This window comes from Carassius carassius, chromosome 17 (genome assembly GCF_963082965.1).
Source record: "Carassius carassius chromosome 17, fCarCar2.1, whole genome shotgun sequence".
Taxonomy (NCBI): domain Eukaryota; kingdom Metazoa; phylum Chordata; class Actinopteri; order Cypriniformes; family Cyprinidae; genus Carassius; species Carassius carassius.
Window position 1 is genome coordinate 11536487 of NC_081771.1, and position 21866 is coordinate 11558352.

Sequence of the window (21866 nt, forward strand, 5' to 3'; positions counted from 1 at the left end):
CCACTTCCCAGAAAACACAACCTCGACTCAAGAGCGCTTGTTTATCTGCCTTCAGCAATACATCTAGTGTTGAACGAAGTGTTCTTTTAAGTAGCCTAGATTATTTTTAATTATCCTGAAGAACCGATTCGCAAAGTGCTTGTAAATCACTCGACAGCAAATGAATTACTTGGATGGTAGAACTTTGAGATGAGAACAACATTGGCAAGAATACAGACTATAAATAATTAACATTTATTAACCAACTAGCCTAATCATATATTAGTTACTATTACTGAAAACAATGTTACAATATTGTCTGAACAGTAAAAACAACATTTGACACCTATACAATTTGACTAAAAATGAAAGGTAAATTGCAGCACTAAGAACTTATCTTCAGGTCATATTGGGTCACTGAACAGAAAGGACCAAATTAACAGGAGTTCTGCTGAAATGACCAACCATGAGGCATAAAATCAAACAAACAAAAACAATATTTACTCTAGGACCATATCACTGCGGTTAAAAGCAAGGGTAAACACAATGAATCACTTACCCTAGTTCATTGGAGGTTACTTTTATTCTTATTATTAGAAATTGGTAAACAAGACGTTCCAGAAACATAAGTTATATCATAGACATCTGAAAACTTTCATATTATCTTAGACATCAGTGGTTTGGTTTTTAGTGCACTGCATTTCTGAGTAAAACTGACATCACAGATCTGACACTGAATAGCTTTTACATCCTTATCCTAGATTTTGTACAAGAAAATAAATTAAAGAACAATTGTAAAATAGATATTGCATCTCAGTTTTTTTATTTATTTAATTTGCTCCTTTACATATGACATCTTTTTCTGCTGTTTTCAAACCACAGCACATGTGAAATTTATTGTGTAAAAGTTGTTCATGAACTCATTCTAACCATGCAGATAAGTAAATGCATCAGGGTTTACTGTAAAATCTTTCCAGACCTTGAAACCACTGCTGTTGTTGTTTCTTTTTAAATAGAAAGTAGTGTTTCGTTATTTAATCCATAGTATGACAAAAACCCTCTTACCGTCATTTAGCCATAACTGGATATACAGGGAGAGACCAGTTCATATCAAACTTTAAATGGATCCTAAATTTGATTGTGAATACACCTAAGGCAAACTAACTTGAAAGGAATGTAGTAGGAGCTTTGTCAAGTTAACCTAATTACATATTTAGACACACTGACTTTCCTTTGGTTAGCAAAGCAAGACTCCAACCACTTTTTCTTTACAAGCAGAGTCTGAGGGTACTGATGCAATAGATCTCGCAGTTCCTGAAAGAGAAGAAAAAAGGAGAACATACTGCTGTTACTAAATTAATAAGTATTAAAACCTCTTTAAAAAGTTAATTTTGATTGTACTACCTGTGCATGGACAGGACTTTCCACCTCTCCTACAATATGAGTGACGTGTGAGCTCATGAGATCCTCTTCATCGCCGTCATATGTGCAAAAACATTAAGGTATAAATTATTAGCTCATGCCAACATCAACAAACTTTTTAAAAATGTGATTAAGATAGACATGTTGTAGCGGCGAGGTTTGTTGGCTTTGTTGAACGTGTGGGTGAAGATGAAACGTGAAAGGATATGTTATAAGGTAGCGGGCGAGCTTCTTCTTCTCTGTAGCAGCCATGTTGTAGAAGTAGACATGAACACCTCTCATAAAATCAGCCAACCTTGGTGCCCCCTGACCTTCATGTGATATAGTGGAGGGTTCTGGTGTCTTTGTAAGGTCTTCACTGTTACCAAGGGCACTGGAGGAACCAGATGGTGAGGATGCTGCTGGGTCTGAGGCCGAATGCGAGGTTGATGGAGTAGATGTGCATGTGGTAGAAGAAACTATAGATGAGCTTGAAGGAGCACGTTTGTAATAGTAGCTGAAAGCCAAGTCAAGGATAACAAAAATGCTCATTGTTGTTTCTAAAGGCCTAATATATTTCAAATGAAATCGCAAGCAAAATTAGGCTAAATAAAGTTTGTTTGGTGTTTGTTTAGGTAGTTCAAAACATTTTGCTAATTGCCCCCTTCAAACTAACATTCATCGGTGGAGATTACATAAGTAAGTGTGCTCTGGTGCTTCGCCTTCCTTGGTTTGGAAATTTTCTCGTTAATTTCTTCAGTCCGTTGACGTCAGATGCCAATAAAATCATGATATAATTGGAAACTGCTTTATAGTAAAACTGAAAATGGAATTCTAATTGAAAGTGATACTGACAATGTTTTTCAGGTTAAATACTGAAAACAGGTTAAAAATCTGCTTGCTCTAAAGCAAACTACTATATTTATTGCTATATAAATAAATGTGACAAGATTTGATTGGAGTCACTATTATTAGATGCTTTCTTAACTGCTGCTTTCTTTTTCTTTCCATTTATTTATTTTTATTAAAAGGAAAGTGTGACTTTAGTTCATTGTTTTACTAGCATGCAGTTTTTGAGAAAAAAAAAAAAAACCTTTTTAAATTTGTTTTCAGTTCAGTAGGATACATAAATGTAGAAATGCCTTTGGTGGCCAGGTGCTTGCGAATGAGTCTCTCTGTTCCATACCAGTTGAAGCCTTTAGTGGAGTGACCAATCCGAGGCAGATGGACACTTGCTATTGAAAAAAACACTGAAAAATGTTAACTAAAGATCCATTTACACTAAAGAGCCCACATTCAAAGCTGAAGTCTTGCAAGAGACATAAACACAATAGACAAACACGTCCTCCAGTGCATGTTTACACAAAAAGCTGTCAAATATAAACACAGTCCTTGTGAAAGACCACTGTTACATTATACACATTCTTATTTAAAAGAATCTAATATCTGCAGACATGAGAAAAAAACAAAACAAAGCTGTAGTCTAGACTAGGTAGGTTTCTGTTATGCCTAGGCCTAGGGAGTAGGCTTTTCTAAGCATTTTGAAATGAATCCACCACTTGGAAACAATCCCATCAAATCTTTATGATACTTAAAAAGGGGGTGTGCAGTGAGCTTAGGTTTTAGTACAGCAGGTTTGCAGAAAGGATGTGTATTTCATTTGCAGCTGTACCATCTGTTTTGACTGCATTAATAGATTTTAGATTACTGTTTTTTTTTTCTTTTACATTTATTTATAAGATGAATAGAGAAACCTACGTCATTGCAACCAACAACAGTAGTTTCACAAATGACAGCTGAGTACCGTTCTTTTGTTTGGCATCTCTGTAGATCTTCTTGAGGCCCTCAACCAAGGCAGTCAGCCGAATGCCTGACAAATTGTTGGCTTTATCCCTCTGCTGAGCAACTATAAGTGCCAGCTAGAGAAACAGGAGGCATAAAATGATTCAATAAATTAATGATTAAAAATGATTAACAGCAGTAGATTAAAGACATAAACAGCTTGCCGACATACATAGTCTCTTCCACTGAGCCTCGACTGTTTGTCATCAATAGGAAAAAGGAGAACATTCCCCAGTTCTAAGTCTGCAACACACAATTATCACTTTGTCATTTATACATTTTGTTTACTGTATATCGAATTGTGCAAGCTTGTCTCAGCCTAATTTATTATATATAACTTATCTTTGAACGAATACTCACTGAAAATGTATAAAATCTAATAATTTGATACCATTGTGAAATAGAAACTACCATTCAAAAGTGTGGGGTGATTTAGAATTTTTTTTTTTATTGTTTTTGACAAAAAATAAATACTAATGCAAGAATGCATTAATTGTTGATTGTAAAGACACTATTTTACTACTAATTTGTAATAGTTACAGAAGACTTCAAATTCAAATACATGCTGTTCTTTTGAACAATAAAATTGAGTGTTTTAGTTAACATATTTAGAGAATATAGTGTTTTTTTATCTGCTAACAACATGAAAATGTTTATGGGTTTATTGTTTTTTTTTACCAATGTTATAAACCAATAAAAATGTTCATGTTATTAGCAGATAAAACAATTATACACTATATTCTCTAAATATTATCAATGCATTCCAATTCTGTAACTTTAAACCACAGAAAACTAATTTGACAATAAAACAACTACAAATCAGCATTCTAACTAAAATGTTACTACTAGCTTATAGCTCTGAAACCACAAGCTTTGCGAAGTCCCCAACATATTAAATCAATGCTGACAGTTTTATTAACAATTATCTTGCAGGCAGCATAAGGAGCTGTGAATTGGACACTAATTTCAGTGTGGAATGTTTGTTTTGACACAGCACAAGTTAGACTTGTCTCAGCAAACAGGAAAGGTTTGTCACCTTCCATGTTCCCAGCCAACTCATACTGCTTCTTCGGCTCATCTGATCTGCGCTCCAGTGCAGTAAACAATCCTCCTCGGCCCCAGTGTCCAGAGTCATCTACACAATAAACACACGTACACAACACATGCCAAATTAGCAGAAAGCTGATATTGTTATAAAACGCCCCATATCATGCAGGATAATCAATATGTTAACAGTTGTCTTCTGACAGCGAGATGTTTTAATAGAGACATACCAACACAGTGCACAATAATGGCATCCTCTTGGTCAGCCTGAGGGTGAGTTACATCACCCAGCATATAGCGAATGGCTGTGTGATCCGAATCAGTGGAGCTCCAGCTGACGACATCATCCTCATCTTCATCAGACTCAATATCCTCACCCTCACTGTCAACTTGCAGCAAGCACAGCGATTTGTAGCCACATGATTCCCACCACGCCATCCTGCCATTGAAGGATACACATACAAACAAGGCTATAAAATACACATCCACGGGAACATACAAAAAAATATAGTATATACTGGCCAAAAATATGCAACAAAATGCTAGAAAGATTTTTACTTCTTCTTGTAATTTAGTTCTTCTTGTTGCTTTTTCCTTTCCTCCTGCAGCTTCGCCCTCTTTGCAGCAGCTTCTTGTCTCTTCTGACGTCTCTGTTCTAACTCGGATTCTGTAAGAGGTCTTTTCTTTCTCTCTGGGTCGATCAAGGGCCCAGACAGGGACACCTGATGAGCAGCAACAGGCTTTAGTTTTTTTGTTTGATTTAATTAAATATAAATTAATTAATAAATACAATAAATAAAAAAGAAATACTAAAATATGTATTATTATCATCTATTTATCATGAAAGAATATCAAAATATTTACTTACTAACAATCGACCGTATTTTCCAGACTATAAGTCGCACTTCTTTTCATAGTTTGGCTGGTCCTGCGACTTATAGTCAGGTGCGACTTGTTTATCAAAATTAATTTGACATGAACCAAGAGAAATTAACCAAGAGAAAACATTACCGTCTACAGCCGCGAGATGGCGCTCTATACTGCTCAGTTCTCCTGTAGTCTACACTGAGCAGCATAGAGCGCCCTCTCGTGGCTGTAGACGGTAATGTTTTCTCTTGGTTCTTGGTTCTAAATAAATGAGAATTATAGTCCAGTGCGACTTATATATGTTTTTTTCCTCGTCATGACGTATTTTTGGACTGATGCGACCTATACTCAGGTGCGACTTATAGTCCGAAAAATACGGTTATCAATTTAATACACATTATACACCACCATTCAAAAGTCTGGGGTTGGTAAGATTTTTTAAAATGATTTTTTAAAACTGGACTCTTATGTTTACCATTTTTGGATCAATAAAACAGTTATGCTGTAAAACATTATTACAACATAAAATTACCGTTTCCGATTTTAATATATTTTAAAATGTAATTTATTCCTGTGATGGCAATGCTCAATTTTCAAGCGCAAATATTCCAGTCTTCAGTGTCACGTAATCCTTCAGAAATCATACTTATATGATTTGATGCTCAAGTAAGATTTATTATTATCATCAATGTTAAAACAGTTGTGCTGCTTAATATTTTTGTGGAAACCCTGATACTTTTTTGAAGATTCTTTGATGAAAAGAAAGTTCAAAAGAAAAGCATTTATTTTAAAGTATAACTGTTTGTAACAATCATTTACACTAAATCATTTCATCATTTACTGTCACTTTTGATCAAAATAGTGTGTCCATGCTGAATACTTAATAAAAAATAAAGAAATGATAGTAGCAATAAATAATAGTAAAACTGATATTAACATAAATACACACATACACAACCCAAATGTTTTTGAATAGTAGTGTAACCTTTCAAATAAGTTACCCCAGCTTTATTACGAAGTGCACGGCCTTCCTTCCCAGCATCCTCTAGATCAGCTAACTCCTTCTCAAGTAACAGTTCAAAGGTCTTCTCATCATCAGCACTGGGGTCTTTAGAGTAGTCCTTACCCTCGAAGTAGTACATGTGGTCTAGAAAGTCAGAAAAGACATTAATGGATCATTTAATTTTCAAGTGCCAGTTACAACCAGATTACTGAACAAAAGCTAAGTGTTGTACGTTGACCCTCCAGGTCCTCATCTTCCTCTTCATCGCTCTCATTAAGCTTGGCATGCTCTTCATCTGTTAGCCATCGGCCGTCTCGAGACTGACCCAGGATCAGCCTGAGGTCTACGTCTTGAATGGAGCTCTCCTCTGACGACAGCAGCTTATCCACACCAAACTTCAGGATCTCACTCAACTAGGTGAAGATGTAAGTGATAGCATACTGAGAAACTGTTAACATGTGCAGTTTCACAAGAAAGGAAACCACAAGTACACAGACAAAGAAATGAACCAGGAAACAGGGTAAAGACACAATGTGATGAGCCTAAGAGATAAGGAAATGTGTCTCTCTCCACCTGAAGGCCAGAAGCTGCAGATTGAGCCTGGTCCAACAGAGAAAAACGTCCCTCCTCAATCACTGTGTCTGTGAGACGTAGTTTAGACACAGCACGGGAATAGATGATCTCTTCTACAGTATCTCTACCGAGAAGCCGGATCACTTTAACAGGCCTGCAATCAAAAAGAGAATTTATCTACATATACAAGAAGAATCTGTGACATTTAATGCATGTTAAGGCTGCTCTGTGCCATACAATGAAAGCATATGGCGACCAAGAACTGTCAAGTTCCAAAAAGGTAAAAAAAAAATGGTCGAATGATTGAAGTCACTTTTGATCTACTTATTTTTTTTATATGCTTGACACTTCAAAACTAGATAGAACAACATAAAATTTTGCCAATGGAATACCTTGTTTGGCCAATCCTGTGGGCTCTGGCTGCTGCTTGCAGGTCATTCTGTGGGTTGAAATCACTGTCCAAAAATATCACCGTATCTGCTGCTGTTAGGTTCATACCCACCCCTCCTAAAACAACAAAAAAATTTGGGCATAGAAAGATTTTGAAAGAAGCATCTTTTGCTCACCAAGTCTGCATTTATTTGATAAAAAAATACAGCAAAACATAATACTGCGAAATACAATTACAACTTGAAATAACTTTTTTCTATTTTTATATATTTTATTTATTCCTTTGATGGCAAAGTTGGAAATTAATCAATAAAAAATCATGTTTTTTCATTGTGCATTCCAATTACGCTCAATCAAACTGTAGTTGAGGTAATTTCGATTAGGTAAAAATACAGCTGTTATCCATTTTTGCAAATAAACTCTTCATATATCGGTGTATGCACATGCACATTATATATATATATATTCTTTGATGAAGAGAATCGTTAAAAATAAAAGTAGTAGTAAATGTGAGTGTAAAAATAAAATGTTGCATTGAAAGTGAAGCTGTAATTATAATCTGAACAGCTAAGAAAATACATGGCATAAAATATACAATCTCTTTATCACACATTTTTGCACTGCCATCTCATACAGAGACACAGTTTTAATGCATGGCCTCAATATTTATGCATTATCTCTTGTCACGACTTTCAGTTTTTAATTGCCTGTGTCTGTTTAAAAGATGCAGATAAGACACATGAGGGCAATTTTGCAACCTGTAATGGTATTCAAATATAATACTCTAAAAATATAGTAACTAACTAAATGGATTTGCACTGCAGTTTATTATAGAGTGTGATGGTGTGAATCTCAGATTGGTTTTCCCAGACTGTGAACTCACCAGCTTTGGTGCTAAGGAGGAATATAAAAACATCTTTGGAGCTGAAGTTTTTAATAGCTAGGTTGCGTTCCTCTCCCCGGACTGAACCATCCAGACGCTCATAACTGTAACCTGAAGAGAAGTAGGAGGGCCCAATCAGAGCTGGCAGTTACACAGCCAGTAGCACATTAATGCATGTACTGCAACAAACACAGGATGTGATACTGAACCCACATCAACTGCTCTAGATCAGAGGACTAGATTACTAGAACATGTAAGGTACGGTTACATAAATGTTCCAAATTGAGAACAAGCAAACAAGTTTAAGAATTCAAAGCAAATACATTTTCTGTTTAAAATGAAAGTCTTGAGTGAGGAAATTTTCAAGAGTGGTAACACTAAGTGATTCGTGCTTTCACATTAATTTCATCATTGAAAGTCTGTGTTGAGATTTTTCTGGCATGATTCCATTAAGATAAGAAAAGTAAACACTTGGGTGATATTTCATGCACATCACCAAACCACAGTTTAATAAGAAAAGGCGAAGGCTCAGTAAAAGTGTGTCTTAGTACCTCTGTACTCCAAGTAATCTTGCAGAATATCCAGCATTCTGGTCATTTGAGAAAACAGAAGAACACGATGGCCCCTGCATACAAAAACATCTATTTTAGATCTCCAATTCAGTCAAATGAATTTAAAGACACACTGCGTAACATTTGGCCCTCTAGCCATTAACATATAAAACTGTGTCTAGGGAAGAACATTGCTTTGGTTGTGCGTTGGCTCTGTTTCTGTGCATGGATAAATGTGGTACGAGGCACTGGTGTGAAACTCCTAACAACTGGACTTTTATCTGTGTACGGATATATGACAAGACATATATATGTAACAACATAGACAATTTTCCTGAAAAATCTGTACATACAGCAATATAAATCCTTGTTATGGGCACAGGTTATAATAATTAATGAATCACAAAAATCAGCATATTATACCAGTTAATGACAGAATTATAGGGACAGGAAGGAAACTTAAGGTGAGCAAGACACACCCCTCCTGAAGATAAGACAGCATGGTGTCCAAAAGAGAGAGCTTTCCACTGGCCTTCACTAAATGCTCCCCCATCTCAAATGGTTCTGGTTCCACACCTTACATGGAAAAGGTTCAGAATAAAGAAAATGAGTTGTTTTTATTTTGTCTGAATATAGAAAAAGCACAAAAAGTGATAAGAGTTTTTACCATCAAACAAATACGGATGGTCCACACATTTCCTGAGCTGCATTAAAATGTTCAGAAGTCGGGTCTTAGTGTTTTGATCAGTCCTAAAGGCATCTGAAATGATCAAAACACTAAATTGAACACTTATGCTTTTGCTTAAGTATTACATTTCGAGCGTTGTGACAAGTGATTCATGTCGGGGCAGACTTACCAAGGTCTCTCATCAGAATGGCTTTATAGTATCTCTTCTGAAGGGCAGACAGCCCATGAAAAACCACAAGATCGGTCTTCTTGGGTAGTTCGGCTGCCACCTCTGCTTTAACCCTGCGCAACAAAAAGGGCTGGAGCACTCGATGAAGCTCATCGGCTGCAGACAAGAACAGCAAAGTTATAAACTCCCACACAAGGTCACCCGAGTCCAAATATGAGAATTTATGATCTCTATCCTCTGATAGCCTCAAGCAAATCTGACAGGTGAGTCGAGGAGAGAGAGCATCTATTCTACGTCAGACTGGTATTGCGAAACTGACATCTTTTTTTTGTGATCTGCCATGTCTGGGAGCTATCTGAGGTTTTATAGTTTGGCACCAAACCTGTCCAATGTTTCTGTCACTTAGATCTTCTTGACTGGTGCTTTTGCGATAAGCAACAGTGAGGCACAGCACAGTAATTTCCACCACAAATATCAGTACCATTCAAAGGAACAAGGTTTTAAAAGCATTACTGTCTAACCAAAGCCCTTAAGGTCAATGATGGCAGCCACTATGGATTTTTAACATTTTCTGAAACCAACAGCTGTAAGCGTTAATAAGGGTGGTAGCAGATATAAATATCTTTCCAGTGCTAACAGTTTGATTTTTACATTGAAAGTGCAAATGTTTGTGCAACCATACCAAGAGCAGGTTCAGTCTGTACATCTGCGTAGGCACTAACAAAGTCCTCAACGGCTTCAGGCAGAAACAGACTGGGTTGGATGAAGGCGAGGAGGGAATAGACTTCTTGCAAGTTATTCTGAATGGGGGTGCCTGTCAACAGCACTCGGAAACCTACGGTAAACTAGGAAGGCAGATGTCAGATGGCAGTTAATAGCAGGGGAAGGCTGAAAAATTGACTGGCAAGGCTAGGTTTACTATCAGGGGTTTTCCAGACTGACAGTAACCATAAAAACAATGAAAATGCAATCAAGTAACCTCTTTGAGGGTTTGGTGCAGCAATGATTCCTGGTTCTTCAGCCGGTGAGCCTCATCGACAACTAAAATCTTCCAATTCCAACTGTGGGAAGAGAGTGGAGGGATAAAAGTTAAATATGAATTGAAATATGCAGTCACCGACACCAATAAACTGATAATTATTTTTATGTTATATGGCTGATAAATGTAAGGTATTAAAATTCTACACTATTTTGTCTTAAATAAATTCAAAGCACAACACACACATACACACAAAATGCTAAAACCAAACTTTTAAAGGCTTCAAGTTACTAAATTATTAGTAATTATCTTTTGAAGATAAGGTGACCGCAAAGTTGCCTGCAAAACCAAGGAGGTCCAAGTGTGTTTATTGCAGATTTAAAAAAGATCATCTATAGCAGGGGTTCTCAAAGTTTACACTGAAAGGTCCAAATCTGAATTTTCATCAGTGGCTACGTTTACATGCACCCAAATAATCCGTTTGTAATCGGATTGACGGCTCAATTGGACTGAAAAACCTTCATATAAACTCTTTAATCAATCCGATTAAGCTCGATCCGAATGAAATATCGATCCGATTGAAGGAGGTGGTATATTCCTCTTCTAATACGATTGAGCGTGCATGTAAACACTCGATCGGATTGAACCACGAAAATTGAAAGGACTGCGCATGTGCAATGAAGCAGAAATAACGTAATGACGGATGACGCACGGAAACAAGCAGCTCATCCTTTTGAATAAAGTGTTTTATAAATGTGTGTCCTGTCATTATAAAACTCTCCTTTCACTCGGCAACTGTGAAGTGAGCAGGACAACCTTGTTTTTGAGACTCATCCACAGGCAACCCGTTTTGGGCGCAGGGAGGGGCTTTTTTTTGGGGGGGGGGATAAATACGAGCAGCACAGTACAGCGGTTTATATGTATATTTATCCATAAACGGGAAAATATTAAAACAAATAAAGAAACCGTGTAGGAGAGTGGTCATTATGTGGAAACAGTGAGAAACTCTATATTATCTATGTCACTTTCACTTTTACTATTTGAGCAGTGTGCACATGTCAAAAAATCTATTCTTTAGCTTGTGACATATAAACCCGCACATCAACCTGATCACTTTATTTAGCGTTCATATAAACACTACAATTAGATTCATCAATCGTAATGAAGTCAGTCTGATTGAACCAAAAAGTGCGCATGTAAACGTAGCCAGTGTCAAAGGTCAGGTCCGGAACAATCGGTTATTACAAAACTTGTTTTAATAAACATACATGGATAACAAATAAACAGTAATTTGTTGAAAAAAATAAAATCAAGGCATCCAGTGGCCGATGATGCTGATATTGTTTGGCGATATGTTTGGCCAATTTTCTCTTTTTTTTTTTTTATCTCATAAATGAGAGTTTGAGTAAATGATTATTGCAGGGCACAAGATGGTAATAGTAGTAGTAGTAGCCTAATTCATAGTAATAATACATGGCTCAAAATTTGAGCACCTTCGGAAGCATGCTATTTCTTTGTGTTTGCTGACAGACAGCAGTTTCACACAAACTTGCAAATGCAATTTCATTCTCTTACAGCAGGAGGCGCTGATAGAGCGGGAGATATATAGCGGTTTCCCCGGTAACAGTTGTAATCAAATCAGTGCTGCATTCAGGGGCATAGATTACGTGGGGGACGTGTCCCCCCCACTTTTATCATCACGGTACATCGTCCCCCGCACTTTTTCGGGCAAGTGTGTTCGTATAGAGGTTTTTAAAAAAAACCTGAAAGTGAAAGTGAAAATGACAATACTGCCTCTCATAAATAACATGAAGACTTCACAAAGCAAGTCTTACAATTAACAGCCTACACGAACACCCGTTTGATCGATCAGCAGTGAAACAAACAAAAAAAATCAAACGAAAATTACAACAGAAATTCAAATGAACACATATTTGCAAAAAGAAAAGTGAAATATGTTCTGCAATAATATTGGCATGTTGTGCAATTCCTCCTCATAAATAATATAGTTAACAGAACGAAATAATGTACAAAACTGATATTCTCGTCAATGTGTCCGTCTGGTGGAGCAGATATAGATGCAATTAGATAGACAGATAGATAGATAGATAATTAAGGAGATATATATATAGATAGATAATGTATTAATTGTCCACTGGGGAAAGTTGTTTTCATAGTAAAACATTTCTTCATAAGATACGGAATTATGGTATTCATGCATATGCCTTTAGTTTGTTTTATTTTTGATAAAACAATGTATGGCGTATGTCTCAACCATTCAGAAAGCAACAAGAAATTACATTTGCGCTGAACAATTTCCCATTTCCACGTCGATTATTACCGACATCTGTAGCTTGTCAGATGCAAGAGGGGTCAGCTCCGGTGTCCCCTTTCCCCCACCCGTGGCAGACACACTCTGGCGATGGAGCGCTAGACGTTTTTTTGCCTCGACTTTGATGTCCGACCATTTCTTTTTTATTTCGGCCACGGTCCGAGGTTGTGAGGCTACAGCATTTACGGCGTCTGCCACCGTTTGCCACTCAAGTGCCTTTTTGGCATTAGTAATGCCCACACTGTGCACTCCAAACAACATTTTTCTCCTCTTTTCCACCTCGCCAACGATAACTTCTACTTCACATTGAGTGAAGTTACGTTTTTTGATTTCCTCTCTGTGTTTGCCATGATTTCGCAATCAATGAATATTAACTTGTGGGCGTTTCACAGACAATTTATGGGCAACTACTAATAATAATAATAATAATAGCAAGACACTTAACCCCTAGTTGCTCCAGAGGCGTGCGACCTCTGACATATATAGCAATTGTAAGTCGCTTTGGATAAAAGCGTCTGCTAAATGAATAAATGTAATGTAAATGTAATGTAGGTAAGATGCTTTAAAAATTAAACTATTACCACCAGCAGATGGCAGCAGATAACAGTCTTAATGAGTGAATCATTGGAGTCACTCTATCAAACGATTCATTCAAAACGCTTATTTAGGAATGAAGAAAATGACGGTCTTCATGAATGGGTCATGAATCGTTTCTCAAAGATTCAGTCGCCAAAGAAACGTCACTGTACTGTGTGTTGCTAAGAGAAACGTCTGTTTGGAACGACTAGGTTGGCGAAACAGAGCAAATAGACAATAGTACAATAGCAAACGTGCCTTTATACATACGTTTATATAAGTACTATTATATACTACCGGCCTCCGCCTCATGTTCACAAGTCTGTGCTGCACTATGAACATGCAATTATCGCTGTGAATCGCGTCAGCATTTCATTTTCACTTCCTATATCATTCATAAAACAGGTTTGGGAAATTTGGGTCTGATTTGTCATGGGGATGCAAGACGTTCCAACGATTCTAAATAAAATAGACTTAACAAATCGATAACCTTTTCTCAGGCATGCCGTCACTCATGCTGTAATTCGCCGTGCAGACCCCTTGCACATGCGTATCAAAATAATTACTTTACAATATTATTAACATGTAATTAAATATTACCTGCATACCAGTGAACATTTGCTGCAAACATTCCAGCACTTAATTTCTAGCACCTGACCAACACGAGACAGCGTCATACGTCACAGGGAGCTTAAACAGCGTGAGCTCACGTGTCAAAACTCAGCATCCCTGAACCATAGACAGTAAAAGAAACAGAACAGAGCGCTTTCTGTTACGTTAATTGTTTCAACCAGTTGTCGGCCAATTCTTTAATGATCAAGAAAATTTAAAAATAATAATTTTCCAGGACAACAAGATTTTTTCCAGGACAATCTATGTTTTCTCTCATTTTCCATGTGTTTTCCAGGACTGGAAAATTGGTCATTAATATTCCAGGATTTCCAGGTTTTCCAGGACGCGTGGGAACCCTGTTTAAGTATCCACTACCAGTCAAGTTTTTGAACAGTAAGCTTAATGTTTTTTTTTTAAGGAAGTCTCGCCTGCATTTATTTTATCCAAGTACTGCAAATCAGTGAAATTTTGAAATATTTTTACTAGCCTATTTAAAATAGATGTTTTCTATTTGAATATATTTCAAAAATTAAATTTATTGAGGTTTCAAAGCTGAATTTTTTGGAATCATAACTCCAGTCACACGATCCTTCCAAAAATAATTCTGATATACTGATTTGCTGCTAAAAAAAAATCTTACTATGATAATGTTGAAAACAGCTGAGTAGAATGTTTTCAGGTTTCTTTGATGAATACACAGTTCAGAATAATAATAATAATAATAAGTATTATTTATATAGTGCCTTTCCAGAGCTCAAGGACACTTACAATAAACAAACAACAATAAAGGCAGTTGACAAAGAGAGTAGACAGAACAACAGTAGGCAATTGAGTGTGCAAGTACAGTAGTGAGAATTGGGTAGATGGGGCAGCAAAAAAAAAACGAAGAACTATAACATTCAGAAAATAGGTGTGTTTTGAGCATGGATTTGAATTCATAGATAGTGTTAACAGAACGGAGTGATCGGGGGAGAGAGTTCCACATTTTGGGCGCAACAACACTGAATGATCTGCCCCCCATTGAAGCAAGGCGATGCCGAGGGGCAACGAGAAGGCTGGAATCAGCGGATCGTAAAGAGCGAGTAGGGGTGTAGGGGAGAAGTAGGTTACAGAGGTAGGGGGGAGCAAGGCCATGCAGAGACTTAAAAGTGAGAAGGAGAATTTTGAATTTAATACGGTAAGCCACAGGAAGCCAGTGAAGATCATGCAGAATTGGGGAAATATGTGCAGAACGCTTGGTGTGGGTGAGTAGTCTGGCAGCAGAGTTTTGAATGTATTGTAATTTGGAAATGGAGCTAGCTGGTAGGCCAATGAAAAGTGCATTGCAGTAATCAAGACGTGAGTTGACAAATGCATGGATGACAGTTTCAGCATCTGAGATACTGATAAAGGGACGGAGCTGAGCGATACGACGTAGATGAAAGAATGCCAATTTAGTGATGGAATTAATGTGAGAGTGGAAGGATAGAGAGGAATCAAAAATTACACCAAGATTTCTAACAGTACTAGATGGTTTGATGAGAGAGCCAGCGATCTCACAGGTGAAGTTGGTAGGAATTTTATTAGTGAGTGATGAAGGTCCAGTGAAAATAATCTCAGTTTTGTCCATGTTAAGTTTTAGAAAATTTGAATGAAGCCAATCTTTTATTTCATGTACACAAGCAGAGATTTTGTCAGTTGTGAGAGATAAAGTTGATGTACAGGTAGTATATAATTGAATGTCGTCAGCGTAAAAATGATAATTAAAACCATGACGGCAGAGGATCTGACCAAGAGGTACTATATAGATTATAAATAATAATGGCCCAAGAACGGATCCCTGAGGGACACCTTGCTTCAGGGGGACAGTGGGTGAGCGAAAATTCTGAAGTGAAATGTAGAACTGTCTGTCAGAGAGATAGGAGGAGAACCATGAAAGAGCAGCACTAGAAATACCCACATCCGAAAGGCGCAAAATGAGTAGTTGATTGGAGACGGTATCGAAGGGAGAGCTGAGGTCAAGCAGCAGGAGCATAGACAGAGAACCAGAATCACCAGAGAGGAGCAGATCATTCAGTTTCAGTACTATGCAAAGGGCGAAAACACATTTATCTGAAATATAAATCTCTTGTAAAATAATGTCTTTAACATCACTTTTGATCAATTTAAGAATCCTTGCTAAATAAAAGTATTAATTTCTAATTTATTTAACAAAAAAAACCACACACACACAAAAAAAAAATATATATAATATAAATATATAATATATATATATATATATATATATATATATATATATATATATATATATATACTGACTAAGCATTTGAATGATATAGTGTATAATGTTGCAAAAGCTTTTTATTTCACATAAATGCTGATCTGTGGATCCTTCAAAGAACGCTGAAAAAAATTTACTCTTTACTGTTTTAAATATTGATAATCAGCAAATCAGCATATTAAGATTGATTTCTGATTAATGTGATACTGAAGACTGGAGGAATGATGCTGAAAATTCACCTTTGATCACAGGAATACATTACATTTAAAATATATTCAAATAGAAAACAGTTATTTGAAATAGTATAAATATTTCACAATATTGCTGCTTTTGCTGTACTTTGGATCAAATAAATGCAGACTTGGTGAGCAGAAGAGACTTCTATCAAAACATAAAAAATCTTACTGTTAAAAAACTGTAAATGTTATCGTAATGTTATATATATATATATATGTGTGTGTGTGTGTGTGTGTGTGTGTGTGTGTGTGTGTGTGTGTGTGTGTGTGTGATTTCTGTCCCCCTCACTTTTGAAAAGATGGCTACGCCCCTGGCTGCATTCACAAACGCTACTTTATCAGGCATTACAGGAAAGGCTAAATTAAAATGACATTGAAGATTTTCTGAAGACGGTCGGGTTCTTTCAAAGATACAGTCACATGAAAACACATGCACTGGGTTTTATTTTTGAACGCGCAGTGCTCAATTTATTAGCCTTTTGGAAATTCTACTGTAATTGTGGCGGTCAGTTTTGATATTGTGACGGGCCACCACAATTAACTTAATTCATGGAAAACACTGAATACTGCTGTAAGTCAAATGGCCATAATCTAAGTGAAAATAAATTTGTACAATATATATATATATATATATATATATATATATATATATATATATATATACACAACCCGAATTCCGGAAAAGTTGGGACGTTTTTTAAATTTTAATAAAATGAAAACTAAAGGAATTTCAAATCACATGAGCCAATATTTCATTCACAATAGAACATAGATAACGTAGCAAATGTTTAAACTGAGAAATTTTACACTTTTATCCACTTAATTAGCTCATTTAAAATTTAATGCCTGCTACAGGTCTCAAAAAAGTTGGCACGGGGGCAACAAATGGCTAAAAAAGCAAGCAGTTTTGAAAAGATTCAGCTGGGAGAACATCTAGTGATTAATTAAGTGAATTGATATCAGGTCTGTAACATGATTAGCTATAAAAGCTTTGTCTTAGAGAAGCAGAGTCTCTCAGAAGTAAAGATGGGCAGAGGCTCTCCAATCTGTGAAAGACTGCGTAAAAAATTGTGGAAAACTTTAAAAACAATGTTCCTCAACGTCAAATTGCAAAGGCTTTGCAAATCTCATCATCTACAGTGCATAACATCATCAAAAGATTCAGAGAAACTGGAGAAATCTCTGTGCGTAAGGGACAAGGCCAGAGACCTTTATTGGATGCCCGTGGTCTTCGGGCTCTCAGACGACACTGCATCACTCATCGGCATGATTGTGTCAATGACATTACTAAATGGGCCCAGGAATACTTTCAGAAACCACTGTCGGTAAACACAATCCGCCGTGCCATCAGCAGATGCCAACTAAAGCTCTATCATGCAAAAAGGAAGCCATATGTGAACATGGTCCAGAAGCGCCGTCGTGTCCTGTGGGCCAAGGCTCATTTAAAATGGACTATTTCAAAGTGGAATAGTGTTTTATGGTCAGACGAGTCCAAATTTGACATTCTTGTTGGAAATCACGGACGCCGTGTCCTCCGGGCTAAAGAGGAGGGAGACCTTCCAGCATGTTATCACCGTTCAGTTCAAAAGCCAGCATCTCTGATGGTATGGGGGTGCATAAGTGCATACGGTATGGGCAGCTTGCATGTTTTGGAAGGCTCTGTGAATGCTGAAAGGTATATAAAGGTTTTAGAGCAACATATGCTTCCCTCCAAACAACGTCTATTTCAGGGAAGGCCTTGTTTATTTCAGCAGGACAATGCAAAACCACATACTGCAGCTATAACAACAGCATGGCTTCGTCGTAGAAGAATGGGACCAAATTCCAACAGCAAAACTCCAGCAACTCATAGCCTCAATGCCCAGACGTCTTCAAACTGTTTTGAAAAGAAAAGGAGATGCTACACCATGGTAAACATGCCCCGTCCCAACTATTTTGAGACCTGTAGCAGAAATCAAAATTGAAATGAGCTCATTTTGTGCATAAAATTGTAAACTTTCTCAGTTTAAACATTTGCTATGTTATCTATGTTCTATTGTGAATAAAATATTGGCTCATGTGATTTGAAAGTCTTTTAGTTTTCATTTTATTAAAATTTAAAAAACGTCCCAACTTTTCCGGAATTCGGGTTGTATATATATATATATATATATATATATATATGGGTTTTTCAAAGTAGGAAATATAATTAGTGCTCTTGAAATACAAAATGGAGGCAGGTACGGACTTTGAGAAGCACTGATCTATAGTGTAAATATTAAAAAACATATTTTCTTTTTAAATAACACATTCTAAAAGAACAAGTTAGCTGATAAAACTAATGTTTATTTACAGTGTTATGTTTATATACAGAAGAAAAAGAGAAAAACATAAAACTAAAGATTAAACTCAAAACTACAAGTTAATTCATGTATAAAAATGATATCTATAATGCACAGTACATTAGTTTAGGTTAGTATAGGCTTTTGATTATTTTTGCTGATGAGAGGCTTCATCACTTCAGAGTGCATTTTCAGTCCGACTTCTCTCAAACATGCTGAGACAGATTCTTCCCCCGCTGAGCACTTAACTGGAATGGTGCCAGTTAGTTTGTCATATATTGAAGGAAATTAGCACCAGGTGCCAGATCAACACCAATAACTTATAGCTGTAAGTTTTCTCTAATTTTGATCAGAGTTCTTTTTCAAATAAGTCATTTAAGTTTTTTTACACTGTGCATCAGAATACAATTAATTTATAAAATATGCTTACGAAATGTCTACGGTTACTGCTGTAAGTTCGGTTCCCTGAGAAACGGGAACGAGACATGGCGTCAGAAGCTGACAACAAATAGGGGTGGAGTCCTATTGCTATATAATGAGCCATCTTGACGGCATAAGCACAGAATCTTCCGACTGAATCAACAGCACAGCAGACCTGAGCAGTGAACACGGTAGCCTACACCATGTCTCGTTCCCATCTCTCAGGGAACTGAGGTTACGATAGTAACTGGACACATTCCCTCTCAAGAATGGTCTCTCGACATGACGCCGGAAGCTGATGCTTTTGGGGACTGTATAGAACAACACTGTGGGAAAAGCGAAGAAATTAAGCTCATTGCTCAAACAGTTCTTGCAAAGCACATAAAATAATCCCCAACCAATCATTCGACATGCTGGAATGCCGAGAGGGAAATCCTTCTTCTTACGTCTTCTCCAAAGCTGTCTTGAGAAGGAATTTGCATGAAAGAGGAAGATAGCAGTGGAGCTCTGTTACTATTTGTTGTCTTGGCTGTCATTGGCCAGTGAGATTTGCAACTTTACTAGCGTTGTGCAATAAGATTTCGGGTACATTTAGGATGGAAGGGAGTCCCAAAAAGCGTCAACATCTGACACCATGTCGAGAGAGCATTCTCCAGAGGGAACTTCCCTTCTACTCCTGTAAGGATAATTTCAAATAGTAAATGGACTAATGAGTGGACTAGAGATGTAGGAAATTTTAGGTTGTTCTCTAATTTTGATCTCCACTGTATATCACCAATGCAACCACAAGTGATAGTAAAAAAATGTATATCACCCAAAAACCAACATGGTATTGATATTGTTGTTTAATTATGTGCAAAATGCCCAAGTAGCAGAATTGTGGAAACATAGTAATTTACATAAAGTTTCAAACAGCAAAAAGAAAAAATTAAGTTGATTACCTTTTCAGGTATCTGGCATCCTTGAGGCACATCTATTAAATATGATTTAAGAAGATGTTCTGTTAATAAACAGTGTAAAGTCTTGCAACCCCTCTGAATGCAGTTATCAGTATCACAGATCTATTCTCTGAAAACAGCTGCACTAACCTCATAGGTGGTGAGAAGAACATGGAAGCGTTGGTCATTCCTGAGCTCTTTCTGGAGCTCTGCCCGTCTTTCTTTATCCCCAGTGTAACAGATCACAGACAAACTGGGACAGAAGCTGAAATAAAAGAAAAAATAAGAGAACCTTAACTAGTCTTTCATGTTAAGTTGTACAAAAGGTAGACACGAATCCAGCGTTTATATGCAACTGTCTCCATCTAGTGACAGTGACATCACATTGTCTTTCATTTAAAATCAGTTCATACTGGAATATTTATACATTCATAAAGTGACAAACAGACCCAGAGTCCTGTATCAGTAATAAAAAACACATCTTTAATATGTAATCTAAACTGACCACACAAGTCTAATCGTATAGCAAGCAGCATTACCCTTACCGCTCTAACTCCTGTCTCCAGTTCTCCAAAACAGATAAGGGACAAAGCACAAGGAACGGTCCGTTCATTTTAAGGCATCCCCGAGCATATACCAGCAGAGAAATGGTCTGTAGCAGAGGATGACATCTCACTTATCTTTATATCTGACATCTCGGAATAAATCTCTGTCTTAAAAGGAAGCATTACTAACCTGACAGGTCTTGCCCAGACCCATCTCATCACCAAGGATGCAGCCCTGCTGGTTCTTCATACACTGTGACAGCCACCTCACTCCATCCACCTGATAAAACCTCAGATGTATCGCTGTTAGGAAGGAGATAAAGGATTGCAGTGTTGTTCCTAAGAAAACTTTTAGAGTATTTCAAACCAAAAATTGGTCCTTTAAAAAAAAAATTCCCCCACTGGTTCCACATGAAAATCCAACCCTATCCAAAAATGTTATATCATGAAATAGATGCCATTTGGCTCTAAAAGTTAGCTTAAAAGACTAATCTCGAAACTTGCGTAATGAAAATCATCATTTCAGATAACTTGTATACCATTATTCAGTTTTAATAGTACTCATTAAGTTGCGACAACACTACTATGAACGCAGTCCATTAAAATAATAATTTAATCATATTACACATCAATTGTGAAACATTTTCATGCTAAAAATCTTAAATCGCATACAAAAACGTTGCTGTATTTACTTTAAACAAGTCACAAGAAGCTCTCAATTCACACACCTTCTAATCCCCATTTTTTCAGCTCGCTCTCGGATAACTCCGATTTTTCTTTTTCTGGTATGTTGTTTTTGACTGCTCGAAGAAATGTTGACATTTTTGTGCTTTAATTATGTTAACGTCTACCTTTAGACACTTTATTCAGTGGAGTATTAAAGTTATAATAGCTTGCCCGCGCCAAAGTCTGAAGTGAACTTGACTACTTCCTGCAACAGTGAGTGGGCGGGTCCCAGGACAGAGGTCATCCAATGACTAGTCAGCAATGCAGACACGTAGTTTAAAACCGCCATTCTTAAAAAGATAAATGCATTTCACACACACAGGTAACATGGATTACTGCTGTCATTTACCAATGAACTACTGCACAATTTTCATTTATAATTGAATACAGCATAAAACCCCACATTCATCAATATGTAAATATCTAATGCTGACTAATTCAATATTTTGAAATCACAAAATATAACTAACCTTGCGAAAGGAATATATGACAAGCTATACCTGCAGAGAAGAAAAAAATTATTAAATGTTA

General features: G+C 36.8%; 1 protein-coding gene across 1 annotated transcript; it reads right to left on the reverse strand.

The window, feature by feature from the left end:
* Nucleotides 1-1160: 1160 nt before the first annotated feature.
* chd1l (chromodomain helicase DNA binding protein 1-like) lies at nucleotides 1161-21538 on the reverse strand. The gene is made up of 24 exons (XM_059570903.1): nucleotides 21338-21538; nucleotides 20800-20912; nucleotides 20610-20716; nucleotides 20215-20329; nucleotides 20068-20099; nucleotides 10370-10451; nucleotides 10073-10235; nucleotides 9391-9546; nucleotides 9201-9293; nucleotides 9013-9109; nucleotides 8534-8607; nucleotides 7983-8093; nucleotides 7102-7216; nucleotides 6710-6863; nucleotides 6369-6549; nucleotides 6135-6280; nucleotides 4825-4988; nucleotides 4497-4705; nucleotides 4259-4357; nucleotides 3395-3465; nucleotides 3185-3299; nucleotides 2507-2615; nucleotides 1384-1897; nucleotides 1161-1293 (listed from the first exon to the last, which is right to left on the reverse strand). The coding sequence occupies exons 1-23, from the start codon at nucleotides 21429-21431 to the stop codon at nucleotides 1492-1494; spliced, it is 3006 nt and encodes a 1001-aa protein (XP_059426886.1). The 5' UTR covers nucleotides 21432-21538; the 3' UTR covers nucleotides 1161-1293; nucleotides 1384-1491.
* Nucleotides 21539-21866: the final 328 nt, after the last annotated feature.

What these genes read in the sequence shown, in the direction of transcription:
- chd1l (XM_059570903.1), bottom strand. Translation starts at nt 21,431, where the DNA reads ATGTCAACATTTCTTCGAGCAGTCAAAAACAACATACCAGAAAAAGAA. An exon ending in TTCTTCTCACCACCTATGAG is followed by an intron (nt 20,100 to 20,214) that starts GTTAGTGCAGCT and finishes CATATTTAATAG; the next exon opens with ATGTGCCTCAAGGATGCCAG. An exon ending in TGAGGACCTGGAGGGTCAAC is followed by an intron (nt 6,281 to 6,368) that starts GTACAACACTTA and finishes CTGACTTTCTAG; the next exon opens with ACCACATGTACTACTTCGAG.